The 14,389-nt window shown below is 44.8% G+C and overlaps 1 protein-coding gene across 1 annotated transcript in view; it reads right to left on the bottom strand.

Annotated features, from left to right (window-relative positions):
- IGF2BP3 (insulin like growth factor 2 mRNA binding protein 3) overlaps positions 1 to 14,389 on the bottom strand; it is a 175,932-nt gene that overhangs the window by 65,062 nt on the left and 96,481 nt on the right. The window contains exons 6-7 of the mRNA XM_050938628.1: positions 4,182 to 4,466; positions 584 to 718 (exon numbers count right to left, since the gene is read on the bottom strand). Of these exons, the coding sequence (XP_050794585.1) occupies positions 584 to 718; positions 4,182 to 4,466 (420 nt within the window). The remainder of the gene's footprint in view (positions 1 to 583; positions 719 to 4,181; positions 4,467 to 14,389) is intronic.

Raw genomic sequence — 14,389 nt, forward strand, 5'->3', positions numbered from 1 at the left:
ACCAAAGCAGTGGGTTAGTATCTTACTATACTAATTTTTCCCTTCTGGAGACCAAAACACAAATTTTGACTTATGTCACTGGCCAATTCTGCTCTCAGCTATCATGGTACCTCCATTCCCATATACCAGTTTAGCTGGAGGCAAAATTGGACCAAATAGCATACATTATAAAACACCACATATAATTAATTATAGTTCAGCTACTCAATAGACGTCAGACTGAAGTAGCAAGCATATTGTTGGTAAGGACTGATGTGCCGCCACAGAGCCTTCTGTGAAAGCTCATACAAAATCTGCACACATTAAAAACTATTAATTGCTTGTGAAAGTTTGAATTTCACTGCAGGTTGCCCCACCAAAAAAACCCCCACAAACAACCAATGTCTGGAAGTGTGTTTTTTAAACTCAGCAAAGAGGGTGGCACTGAAAATAAAATTAAGGTCTTTAAGCCAAAAGTGAAATGCTGTTACCAACACCCAGAAGAAGATTCACCTTCACTTGTTGACAGATAAAGCTAAGAGTACTTCTTTAATGAGACTGGAAAAGGATTTGGAATTGTGCATTCTTTAAGCCCTTTACTTACAATTTGGTATCTTGAGCTTCCTTTTGCATGATCTCCATAATAATTTTACAAGCTGTTGAGCAGCCTTCAGGAGTAGAGTGGATAGTAATTGGTTTCTCAGCAGCACCTGCATTTTCTTTACGATGAATATCAATTCTTGAGAAAAGAAAAAACATTAGCTGTAAGCATTTATTCTATTTTGGATTGATAATTGAGATGATAGATCCACTTTATTTTGAGTTAATATGGATTTTTTAAAAATACCAAAACCAAGGTTTCATTTGGTGAAACATACAAATATAGTTATTAACACCACATAAAACTCAACACTTGTTAAATATTTTCCTTTTTAAAAGACACACATTCTGGTTTGCTGGATGAAGCTCCACACGTTAGAAAGTGGATTTTCCCTTCCCCACCAGATTCTATCCAACACATATTTTGCCGAGTTTTTTATATAAAATAGAACAACTACTCTCTCAAGTTATTAAGCATGTGTTGCATTCCACCTGGCTTTCCTATCACAAAATTAGAAAGGAAACAGCTGTGAGGTCACCCAGTCCATCCTCCACAAATGAATAATTCCTCCCAACAGTGCAATGAGTGTTTTGTCTAGCCTACTTTGTAATGTCCTCAGTGATAGTCTTTTAACAGAAGTGCTGGAAAACTCAATTTTACATCCTACTAATGTTCACATCAGGAATATTGCCCTGGTTTTCAACTCTATATGTTTCTCTTCTTAGTATCATCCCATTTCTTCTAGTTATACCTTTGTATCGTCCTAAACATCCTCTCTCCCCACTACCAGGGCCCCATTCTGCACCACAAAGAGTAACTCCAATAAAGTTAAGAATTACTCATGGCCTGCAGAGAGACAGTAGGGCCCTGAGTTTTTGCACCTTTCAAATACCTGTAGGCTATACACTACTCTCACCATGGTGAGAAGCTACAGTTTTCTGAAGTCTAACCATGAGTCAACAACTCCAAACCCCTAAATCATTTGTATTGCCTTTCTCTAAACTCCTTCCAATTTGTCAAACCCTTCTGGATATGGACATTTCATTTTGGTTCATAGTGCAGCATTTTGTGCAAAATCTACAAAACCAATTGCCAGGCAGAAGAGGAGGAAGGTGACCTTTCTCTTGTGTATGCATTCCCAAAGTGACAAAAAAGGCAGAAAGCATCCTCTGAGGTCATATCTGTTTACAGCCAGTGACAGTACTTCTGCTCTCTTCTGCCCTTTTCAGAGATCATGAGTAAGTCTACAATTGTGTCATGCAAATTTTTAGTCTCTCTCTTTTTTTAAAAAAACACACAGCAGAGGTTCAGGGGAAAAACCCAAGTCACAAAAAAGGTCACAGCATGAGCACATGCATGAGTGTGTTAGAGAGTGAACCCATCTTGGAGAGCAAGCCAACCCCACATTCATCCTCTAGCAGTGGCTTCTGTTCCACAAATCAGGGAGGTAGGCCCAGTCAAGTGTGTCACAATTCTATGCACTAGGGCACAACACCATGCAGGGTTGTCGCATCCACCCTTCCATCTCCATCTATGGAGGGATGCATGTGCCAAACTTGAATGGCACAGCAACTGCATGGGCTAGGTCACAATGCCCAGAGTGGGAAACCAGGCCCACAGGAGCTGCTACTGCTTTATTATAATGCATGATTACCATGAACATCGTGACCTCTGCACCAAAATCATAGCCTTAATCTTTAATATTCCTTAAACAATACTTCCCAAGCTTTTGCTGGTCTGAGCATTGGAAGTCCTAGGGCTCCCCCCAACAATTCGTTTCCTGTAGTGTAGCGCACTCTTCATTAAACAATCTTTTTAGTCCACCTTCAGTATTTTAAATCCACTTAATTAAAAACAGTAACAAGATTTTTAGGTTACTGTAAGCATTTATCTATTAAAGTCTGGTTAAATACTAAATCTGGAGGGTCTGATGTGAAATAATACTCATTTTTGAAACGACACCTCTCCCTATTAAATCATTGACATGATACAATATCTGCAGCCCATCTCCCTCCCCAACCCCAAGAAAATCTGTCTCTCAAGGTTAACACATCAACATACTCCCCTTGATGTGGTTACACCACTCTAAGCTCTCTAGAGAGCCGCTCTCCCATCGATTTAATTCACCCCCAACAAGCAGTGGTAGCTATGTCAGCAGGAGAAGCTCTCCCGCCAACATAGCACTATCCACACCAATGCTCGGTCAGAGTAACTTATGTCACTCGGGCAGGTGGCGTCTTCACACCCGAACAACAGAAGTGATAGTGTAGACATAGGCCAAGAAACCCCAGGGGAGAGGACCAGGGCAGGCAGACATGAAAACCCAACACACACACACACACACACACACACACACACACACACACACACACACACACACACACACACACTTTAGTTAAACAAAACAGCCTTGAGAGCCCCCTGGATAGGGCTATAGCTAGCGGGTGCATACTACTTGAAGACTTGGTTCCACAGACCACCAGAGTGTGCTCTGCAAACCACCAATGGTTCATGGATCCTAGTTCCAGAATCATTGTCTTATAGCCCTTCCAGTCACCAGGTAGCTACTCTTTAACAAAGGTGCGCTCTATACATAGAACTTTACCATTAGAATCCTGGGAAGCAACACATCTCTGTAATTGGAGACCATTCTATTAGTACTGTTGGTTTCTCACAGCTCTGAATGAAATTAAATCTGTCAAAGTGAAAGTTCTGAAGAAAAACACACCAAGGACAGAATGTGACCTTTGTTACGTGCTAATTTGTTTGTTACACACAACTCTTTTAGTTTGCCCTTTTACCACATAAGCTAATTATGAAGCATTGCATGTTTTTAGAGTGACCCTAATTGTTACCTTAGTTGGCAAGGCAATACCCTGCAGGGGCTGTCGCAACAAAAAATACAAACACCAAATATCCAAAATGACACCTCCAGGAGAGCAGAAATGTAACAGACAAATCACTTAGCTTAGTCTATACTTCAAAAAGGCTTTGCCGGTATAGTTATACCAAAAATACCCTTCTAGTAGAGCTGCTGCTTATGCCATTTCCCCAAATGAAACATACTATACCGGCAGAAAGACTTCATTGCTGGTATAACTGCATCTACACTAAGATTCTGTTCCAGTGTAAGTGTGGTTAAAAAAAAGCTGACAATATTATACCAACAAAAGTTTCCAGTGTACATCTGGCCCAAGCATTCCAGAAAGAGGAGACAAGACATGATACATACTTGACAAACTAGTTTCATATGCTTGTCCCAACAGTAAGTTGTACTGTGTTCTATTTGTAAAGCCAAGGTTTTCCCAAAAATATCTTGGAAGACATGGAAAGCGGCAATCAATCCCAAAGGAACATTTAAGTTTACATATCAGACAAGAGGACATTGATAGAGTAAGATGGGTGGGGGTGGGGGTGTGGGGAAGAGAGAGAATGTGCCAGATAGACTGAACTTTTGGCTAGTCCACAAATATACTCACCACTCCATTTGCGGGAGAGGGAAGGGAAAGAACATAGGCTTTTGTTGGGTGTGTAGGGAGAAAGACAAAGACAGCCAAAAGAAAAATTAAAGCCCACAACACGATTCTGTAGAATAACCTACTTGGACTGGGTCTGCTTTGTGATATTTCTGATAGTTGCTCCTTCTTTCCCAATAATGGCTCCTACAAACTGCGTGGGAACCAGCATCCTCAGTGGAACATCCGACTGTGGTTTCTGCCTTGTGGCTGCACCAGGTGACCCTTGCCTCGGAGGACCCCTCTGTCCAAATCCACGTCTCCCCTGTGGATGCTGTTGTGCGGGTGGTTGTGCTGCCATTTCATCTGGGATATACGCAACTTTCAAGGAATTGTTTTCAAGCTGGAATCCGTTTAGTTTTTCTATTGCTCTGTACAGTTGCAAAGGGAAAAAATGAGAATTATATATGGGACCTTATGAAATGAAAAATCATTCAGTTATGGGCTTCTGTTCATTGTAAACTGCATGAATGAAATTAGAGACCGACTCCTACATTAAAAGTTACACACTTAGGCCTTGTCTACACTACAGGAACTACAGCAGCATAGTTATGGCACCGTAGCTATGCCACTGTAAACCCTCGAGTGCAGAGAGACTACAGTGCACTAGGAGTTTCTCCATCACTGTAGGAACTCCACCTCCCTGAGCAACAGTACTTAGGTCAACAAAAGCATTCTTCCATCAACCTAGCTGTGTCTACACAGGACTCAGGCGAGCATAGCTACGGTGCTCAGAGGTATGGATTTTTCACACTCCTGGGTGCCACACTTATGTCGACTGCATTTTTAAATGTAGATCAGGCCTTATACAACCCAAGATCTATGATATACAATTAGACAGAGAAAGCACTATGCACCAACTTACGAATATGCTCTTGCAAAGTCTGAGGGTATGTCTACACTCTGGAGCCTAAACCCGCATAGCTATGTCAGCACAGCCCCCTAGCGTAAGTAGCCTACACTGACACCACCTCCCAGAACAATATTAGCCATGTCTCCTTTTGCTGGTATAACTTATATCAGGCAGATGGTTTAACTATACTGGCAAATTAACTCTTTCTGCTGGTACAAGCCAAGTCTATGCTTGAGGCTTTGCCAGTATTAGTTATACTAACAGAGCTGTACTAGCAAAGCCTTTGTATTGTGGACTAACCCTAAGGGCTTGTCTACATTTATATTTTATAGTGCTCTAACCCCTCTGAGCGCAGCAAGTTTGAGCACTTTAAAGTGCTAGCGTGGACAAGCTCCAAGCACTCCTCCCTCGTGGAGGTGGATTACCAGGTGTTCTGGAGAGCTCTCTCCCAGCACTCACACGTGACCACACTCACACTTCAAAGCACTGCTGCGGGACTGCTGCCACAGCAGTGCTCTGAAGTTTCTAGTGTAGACGTAGCCGAAGACAAAAAGTGTTCTTTTAAAACACAGCTAGCTAACAGGATTTGAAATACCACTCAGCACCCATTTCAGACAGAGTTTAAACACTTGTACAATATCAGCCAATTATGTTGTAACCTGGGAGAGAATTAGTCAAGAAATTCACTTGGGGCATGGCTACACTTGCAAATGTAGAGCGCTTTGAGTTAAACCAGCCTTCGGAGAGCACAGTAGGGAAAGCACTGCAGTCTGTCCACACTGACAGCTGCCAGTACACTGGCGTGGCCACATTTGTGGCACTTACAGCAGCACTGGGAGTGGTGCATTGTGGGTAGCTATCCCACAGAGCACCTCTTCCCATTCTGGCGCTGTGGCTTGTGGGAAGGGTGGGACAGGACCCAGAATGCCCCAGAACACCCCATGATGCATTGGTTCATATTCCAGGAATCCCTCTGCTTCCATCCACAATTGGTGCCATCTTTCAACGCTTTTTTGTACTGCGCATTCTGTCTTCCCTTTTGGTCTGCGAGAATGGAGCCCGAACTGCTGAGGAATACGGTGACGAGTCTCGCCAGCACATCACGTTTGGCAGTCGAGTTATTCCTTAAGATCCAAAGTGACAGTGAGGACTCCGACAATATCGACTCGAGTAACGCATACAACACGAGATTGCTTCTGGCATTCACAGACATGCTCACCGCCATGGAACGGCGCTTTTGGGGTTGGGAAACAAGCACTGAGTGGTAGGATCACATCATCATGCAAGCCTGGGATGACGAGCAGTGGCTGCAGAACTTTCAGATGAGAAAAGCCACTTTCACAGGACTGTGTGATGAGCTCGCCCTCACCCTGCAGGGCAAGACATGAGATTGAAAGCTGCCCTGCCCATGGAGAAGCGGGGGGCTATTGCAATCTGGAAGCTGACAACTCCAGACAGCTACTGATCCATCGCGAACTAGTTTGGAGTGGGGAAGTTGTCCATTGGAATTGTGTTGATGTAAGTTTGCTGGGCCATTAATCGCATCCTGCTCAGAAGAACTGTGACTCTGGGTAATGTGCATAACATTGTGGCTGGCTTTGCACAAATGGGTTTCCCTAATTGCGGAGGGGTGATAGATGGGACGCATATTCCAGTTCTGGCAACAGCCCACCTAGCCTCTGAGTACGTTAATTGGAAGGGCTATTTCTCTATGGTTCTCCAGGTGCTTGTGGATCACTGTGGGCGTTTCATTGACATTAACACAGGCTGGCCCGGAAGGTGCATGATGATGCATCTTTCAGAACACTGGCCTGTTCAGGAAGCTTCAAGCCAGAACTTTTTTCCCTGACCAGAAGATCACCCTGGGGAAGTCAAAATGTCCATTGTGATCCTTGGAGACAACACTTACCCTTTAATGCTGTGTGAAACCCTACACAGGGAGCCTTGACAGCAGCAAGGAACAGTTCAACAACAGGCTGAGTTGGTGCAGAATGACTGTGGAGTGTGCTTTTGGCCGTTTAAAGGGCCACCGGCGCTCTCTGTATGGGAAGCTGGACCTGGCCGATAACAGCATCCCCGTGGTTATATCCATGTGCTGTAACCTCCATAATATTTGTGAAGGGAAGGATGAAAGATTCACTCAGGCATGAACCTCAGAGGTTCAACACGGTGAATTTGAACAGCCACAGAGCAGGTCTATTAGAAGGGCCCAGCATGGGGCTGCAAGGATTAGGAATGCCTTGAGGGAGCAATTTGAGGCTGAAAGTCACCAGTAATGTCTCGTGCCCTAGAGTGAAGTGCAGTCGTTCTAATGTTAGTAGGAATCTGTGTTTGCTACACATGATACACTGACTTGCAGTGCCTGTTGCTTTCCTGGACTAAGGTATCTTTTACTTTATGCAATAATGAAGAATACTTTCAAAGCAAAAAAAATCTATTTATTGAAAAGAAACAACTGCTTGGGAAACAGAAAGGGCAGGGGGGTGAGGAACGGGACAATCATAGATTTGCATATGTCCTGTTATCATACTCAACCTTCCTGTTTGGAGTGCTGTGCAATGACTGCAGCACTTCAAGATGGCTATATTGCATGGTGATGGTGGTTGAGTGCAGTGGGTAAGGGTCGTAGTATTCAGGGCTGGGTGGTGAAGCTACAGGTGTTGGAGGCAGCTGGTGGGGAAAGTGGGTTGGAGGTGACATGGGGGCACAAGGGAAATAGTTTTGAGACTAGGGCTGCAGGGGTGGGCAGACGCAGTAGTGCTCCGCCTGAATGACTACAAGCTCCTGGATCGAGTCCACTTAGTGCTCCAAGATGCTCATCAGCCGCTCCGTACTTTGGTGCTGGCAATCCGCACTCTGCCGGCAGACCGTCCTTTCACTCTCCTGCCACTCCTGCACTTTTTGATTTTCATTAAGCGGGTGCTGCATGACTTCATGCAGCATGTCCTCTTCACTTCTAGGTGGCCTCTTCCTGATTCTTTGCAGCCTCTCGGCCCGTGATAACACAGATGGCTGAAATCTCAAGGTTGCATCTGTAAAGACAAAATGCAACACTTAACAGAGGCAGCATTGTTCACACCAGACAGATCAAGGATTCCCCCATACTTAAGGAGGGCAGGCACAGTCCACACAATAGCATAATTTGCCCATCCCAAAGCAAGCGCACATAACCCATAGGAGCCCCAAAATGATGAATAAGCACTTTCATGGCTGTACTGTCCTCTGGGTTTCTGTGCCTTGGGGAGAGCCAAAAGCTGCAGGGGGCCCCTATACTGAACACAGTCCCCAGATTTTCCACAGGAGTTTGTCCTGGAAGATCTCTTGCTGCTGAGGGTGACCTGGGAAGCAAGGGAGGTCTTCTACTACAATGCAGCTTCCGCCCTGGCCCATATGCAGCTTCCTTGTGTGCAGCAATGGTCCCCCTGCCCCTCACGGCACAGAGCCTGTTAGCCTGACTGGAACGCGGACATGTTAGCCTGACTGGGACAAGGACCACAGTGGCTCTCCCATGAAACCTGCGCAAGCGCACTTCCCAAGTTCTGGCTGAGAGCTTTGAAGAGATCAGTGAGGCCGATTACCACGATGTGAGAGAGCACATTAATGCCCTATTCCGCATCTAGGCATGCATAGGGCTATATGCTATAGCCCTACCCCTCCTTGCCCCAAGAGCCCATACCGAATAACTTCCTTTCCAAAACAAAAGCCGCTTACCAGGAACCTCCTCTGGTGGTTGTCCTTCCCCAAGCACTGGCTGCCGCAACTGGCTACCTTCCCTCCTGGCTTGAGAACTGCTCCTGGCTGCCTGCATCTAGGGATGCTGGGGTGTCTTACTCCTCCTCTGCATCCTCGCTCCCACTTTGTTCCTGCTCCTCCTCCTGCCTTGTTGGACTAGGCTCCATAGTGTTCATGGTGGTACTCGGAGAGGAGGTGTGGTCACCTACAAGTATCGTGTCCAGCTCTTTGTAAAAACAGTAGGTCGCGAGGGCAGCACCAGAGTGACCATTTGCCTCACGGGCTTTGCAGTAGGCATTCCACAGTTCCTTCTCTTTAACCCCGCACTGCAGTGCGTCCCAGCCATGGTCCCCTTTCCATCATGTCCCTTGATATCTGCCTGAAGGTACTGTAATGCCTACGGCTGGGGCGAGGCTGGGACTGGACAGCTTTCTCCCCCTGAACACTAATGAGGTCCAGCACCTTGCCATTGCTCCATACTGGGGATCGCCTGGCGCATGGTCACCTGGAACGATTCGCTGAGAGCAGTCCACGCCAGGCTGAGCAAACAGGAAGGGGATTTTCAAAATTCCCAGAGAATTTAAAGGGCAGGTCTGATGGTTGGACAACTGAGGGCAGGGCAGTAGAGTTCAAACTGATGACCAGAGTGGCTAGAACAGGCATTGTAGGACACTTTTGGAGGCCAATCAGAGTGCATTAACAGACCAGGAAGTCCACACTGGCACTGCAGCACTCCAACGGGGGAGCATCACATGTTATTCCACTCGCCAAGGTGGAGTACCAGGAGTGCTCTAGCTGCGTAGTGAGAGCGCTCTATGTGCCTTGCCAGCGAAAACGGGTCGTGAGTTAGAGCGCACAGGGCTACTTTAATGCGCTGTAACTTGCAAGTGTAGCCACGCTCTTAGTCAGTAGCATAGGTTACAAAAAAGACATCTGACACAATAGAATGGTGTTGAAATGCATTTGCACTAGTGGCTAAATTGTGTTTCAAATACTAATAGATACTAATATTCATCCCTTCTTATCAACTGTTGAGACTAGACCACTTCCACCTTAACTGAATTGGCTCGTTAGCACTGACCGCCCCACTTGGTAAGGCAACTCCCATCTTTTCATGTGCTATAATATATATTCTGCTTATTGTATTTTGCACTCCATGCATCTGATGAAGTGCGTTTTAGCACACGAATACTTATGCCCAAATAAACCTGTCAGTCTCTAAGGTGCCACAAGGACTTCTCAGTTTTTTTGTTTTGTTTTTTAAACAGCTAGCTGGATTTTTTTTATTTTTTTTTTTTTAAAGGGCACCTTCCCCGTTGGAGGGACCCACCACTAAGCCTCTCCCACTAAGCTCCACTAATTCCCACTTTCCTCCTCATTCTCATTGTTTTTGGGCAAAAGGAGGAACAGAGCAATTACAAGAGCATTCCTCACTCTGCCTCATACAAGAGGCAAAGCACGGAATGGAGCTCCCTTCACCAAGTCTCACCTACTCTGGGAAGCAACACTGCATTTAACATAAAGAACATAAGGACAGCCATACTGGGTCAGACCAATGGTCCATCTAACCCAAGATCCTGTCGTGGACGACAGTGGCCAGTACCAGAGTGAGCGTCCAGAACAGGGCAGTTGGAGGGATTCACCCCGTCTTCCCCTCCCAGCTTCTGGCAGTCAGAGTTTAGGGTCACCCTGGGCATGGGGTTGCATCCCTGACCATCTTGGCTAATAGTCATTAACATATCCTCCATTCTTTTTTGAACCCAGTTATACTTCTGCCCATCTCAACATCCCATGGCTGCCAGTTCCATAGGTTAATTGTGCACTGCATGAAAAAGTACTTGTTTGTTTTAAATCTGCTGTGTATTAATTTCTTTGGGTGACGCCTGGTTTTTGTATTGTGGGGAAGGGTAAACAACACTTCTCTATGCACTTTTTCCACACCATTCATGATTTTATAGATCTCTGACTACCATCCCTTAGTCAGTTCTTTCCTAAACTGAAGAGCCCTAATCTTTTTAGTCTCTCCTTGTAAGGAGCCCATTCCATGCCCTGGATCATTTTCATTGCGCTCCTCTGAACCTTTTCTAGTTCCACTATATCCTTTTTGAGATGGCACAACCAGAACTGGACACAGTACGCAAGGTGTGGGTGCACCATGGATTTATATAGTGGCATTATGATATTTTCAGACTTATTTTCTACCCTTTTCCTAATAGTTCCCAACAGACTGCTAATCCTTTTCGAGTGCTGCTGCACTTTGAGCTGCAGTTCTCAGAGAGCTACCCATGGTGACCCCAAGATGTGTTTTGTGAGCAGTAACAACTAATTTAGAAACCATTACATGCATGTTGTTGGGATTATGTTTTCCCATGTCCCTTACTTTGCACTTATCAGTGTTGAATTTCATTCCCATTTTATTTCCCAGTTACCCATAATACAAAACAGTTTAGTCCATCTCGAGTCAGCCACAACCAGCTGACATATTTAAAATAAAACAGTCCTCAGCCTGGTCTACTCATAAAACATAGATCAAGCTACCTATATCACTCAGAGGTGTGAAAAATTCACACCCCTGAGACCCATAGTTAAGCTGACCTAGGCCCCAGCACATACACTGCTAGACTGATGAAAGAATTCTTCAGTCAAACTAGCTAGCCTCTTGAGAGGGTATATTTGCTACAGCAATGGAAAAACCCCTCCTGTTGCTATATCAAGTGTTTAAGTCACAGTGCCGCTATAGTGCTTGTAGTATAGAAATGTCCCTTGTCTACACCAAGTACTGTCCTCTGTTTAGCTTTGTGTTAATGTGTTATCAATGCAATGTTCTTTCCCAGTGTAGAAAAGACCCTGGACATTGAAAAACAAACCCAACTTTGTGGGGAAAGTATGACAGTGTTGTTCCTTTCCCACTAAAATAGGGGAGGAACACACTAACCCTAACCACCAAAGGTGCCTGTCAAAAGAATTTCAGAGATAGCACATAGGTAGAAAGTGCCTCCAGTATACTCTTTCCATTATAGTGTTACTCCCAGGGAAAAGAAAGATCTTTTAAAAAATTGGTATTGTTAAATAGCCCAGGATTGCCATATGATAGAAAAGCTTTCTGGGAGCAAGATTCTTTTGGATTTAAATGTCATGACAGTTTACAGCAGAAAAAGTCAGCAATGTGGATGAACTAGGAGATATACTGAATTTAGGAAAACACAGAGTGCCATGCATAGTGCTGTAAATATCTGTTCACTAACTTAACCTTTGCCTGGAAAAAAGTTACATTTATTTGTGGGGAGGGTTTATTGCTATGTCATAGGTGCGGCTGGTAGTGCTACCTATTATTAAGGTTTTCTGACATTTTCCATTATAGACCCTGTTTTCAGTTGTTTGTAACTTTGGCAAACTTTACCCACCTGGGGTGAAGATTTCCATGTTCATATCTGCCTCAGGCTCATTTTCACACCCACGAGGCAGACATAAGCCTGGAAAAAATTTTAAGACTTCAGCCAGAACAGTTTGAGAACAAGGCTACAGAAAAATACATAATTATGTCCATGTCACATATTCTGGCAACCTTTTCTTTGAAAAGTTTTAGTGCCCTCATTCTTTAGAGCAGGGTTGTAAGACCAAGAAAACTGTGGTTCACATACGTGCAGTAAATACTTAGGGTATTTGCACACTACAACTGTGCTATCGTAGTGCCATAGTGTAGATTCAGTGGTGCTCAAACAGCGGGTCAGGACCCTAAAGTGGGTCATGACCCCACCTAAATGGGGTTGCCAGGACCAGCATTAAACTCGCAGAGGCCCAAGGCTGAAGCAAAAGCCTAAGGCCCCACTACCCTGGGCTGAATCTGATGCCTGAGGGCTTCACTGTGGACAGCCGGGCTCAGGTTCAGCCCCCCCCCCCCCCCAACCAGGGGTCATGTAGTAATTTTTGTTGTCAAAAGAGGATTGTGGTGCAATGAAGTTTGAGAACCGCTGATGCTTCCTACACTGACAGAAGGGGGTTTTGATCTATATAGTTAATTCATCTCTCCAAGAGGAAATATTAGATCGATGGAAGAATTGTTCTGCAGCTGAGGCGCATTTATATCATGCACTAGGACAACTTAACTATAGTGCTCAGGGCATTAAGCTTTTCACAGCCCTGAGACACATAGCTAGGTTGATCTCACTTTTAAGCATAGACCGGGCATTGGATTTTAGCAGCTAAATTCCTCAAAGACTCCAACTGCACTGAGGGTATGGCTACACTTGTAGCTGTACAGCGCTGCCGAGGGAGCGCTTCCACAGCAGCGCTTTGATGCGAGTGTGGTCACGGCGCCAGCGCTGGGAGAGAGCTCTCCCAGCACTGCAAGTAATCCACTTCCCCATGGGGATTAGCTCCCAGTGCTGGGGCACTGTTTACACTGGCGCTTTACAGCACTGTAACTTGCTGCACTCAGGGGGGTGTTTTTTCACACCCCTAAGCAAGAAAGTTGCAGTGCTGTAAAGCGCCAGTGTAGCCAAGGCCTTAGCATGTTCCAGTCTGGGACTGAGCAGGACTTTCCCTGTAGTTGCAGTTTTGGGTTGCTATCGGCCATGCCAGGCAGGTCCAGGCCCCTGAACTGAGAGTAGGGAGACCGTCTCTCCTGTGCTCTTAAAGACCTCCCTCCTGGGGCAGGCAGCATTTGCTCTAGATGTAGAGGGCCCTAGGAGTCTCGGATTGAGTGCCCAAAATTAGTGGATACTTTTAACCTTGATTTCTCTCTGCCTCAGATCCCTATCTGTAAAATAGGAATACCACACACTCCTGACCTCACAGGACGTTATGAAAACAAATTAATATTGGTGAAGTACCAGTATGCTATATAGTGAGGACTGCCAAAGAAAAGTCAATGAGGAAATTAGTAATTCTGGGGTTTGAATAGTGTGCAGCAAATAAGGCACAGGCCACACATTGACTAGCTGCTCTTTAATTGACCACCATCCATCCTCTGCATTGCATGAGGCAGGTGTCCTGCAAAAAAAGGAACATGTGATTATGGAATTGAAGACTGTATCATAATGCACAAGGGGCCAAATTAAGATTGCACAGGCAACTTTAATTCTGACATTTCCCAACTTCAGCAACCTTAATGTTTTTATATATTTTGTGCTTAATAAAAAGATGAAGAAGGGACTGAGTGGAAAATAAGTCATTTGACAAAGGTGGTGGCAGGCCCATCAATGATTCCTCCCCATCCCCCCCAATATCTTATTCCTTCCCACATTTGTTTGCCAAGTTCACGTACTGTCTCCTTCTAACCCTCAAACAAAATGCTTTAAGCTGCTTTTGCTTCAAGAAAAAAGCTTTATGGCAGAATCCCAGCACTGTTATAAACAACCCTACACCAAACCAGTGCATAGCTTTCTTACATATGTTTAAGGAAATATTAGTGCCTGCATCTCATCTACATATACATCGCTTCTATACACCGTACATGACACAGCAAAGACTGCGCAGACCTGCGTGTTTTCAGTGCAACATAAGCAGGATTTTTCTAATTACTATACAGATCAGAACTTATTGCTGTGATTTTATTAAGTCAGTACATTGCTTAAATACAAAGAAAGTAGTGAGAATTGGAAAGGGGGGTGGAGGGAGAGGAAATAAACGTAAAAGATGAGTAGGGACTAGAGTGGGAAAAAGTGTACTATTGGACTAGATTTACTTATTTTTACTAATTAAACTACA

Source organism: Gopherus flavomarginatus, chromosome 2 (assembly GCF_025201925.1).
Source record: "Gopherus flavomarginatus isolate rGopFla2 chromosome 2, rGopFla2.mat.asm, whole genome shotgun sequence".
Classification (NCBI taxonomy): Eukaryota; Metazoa; Chordata; order Testudines; family Testudinidae; genus Gopherus; species Gopherus flavomarginatus.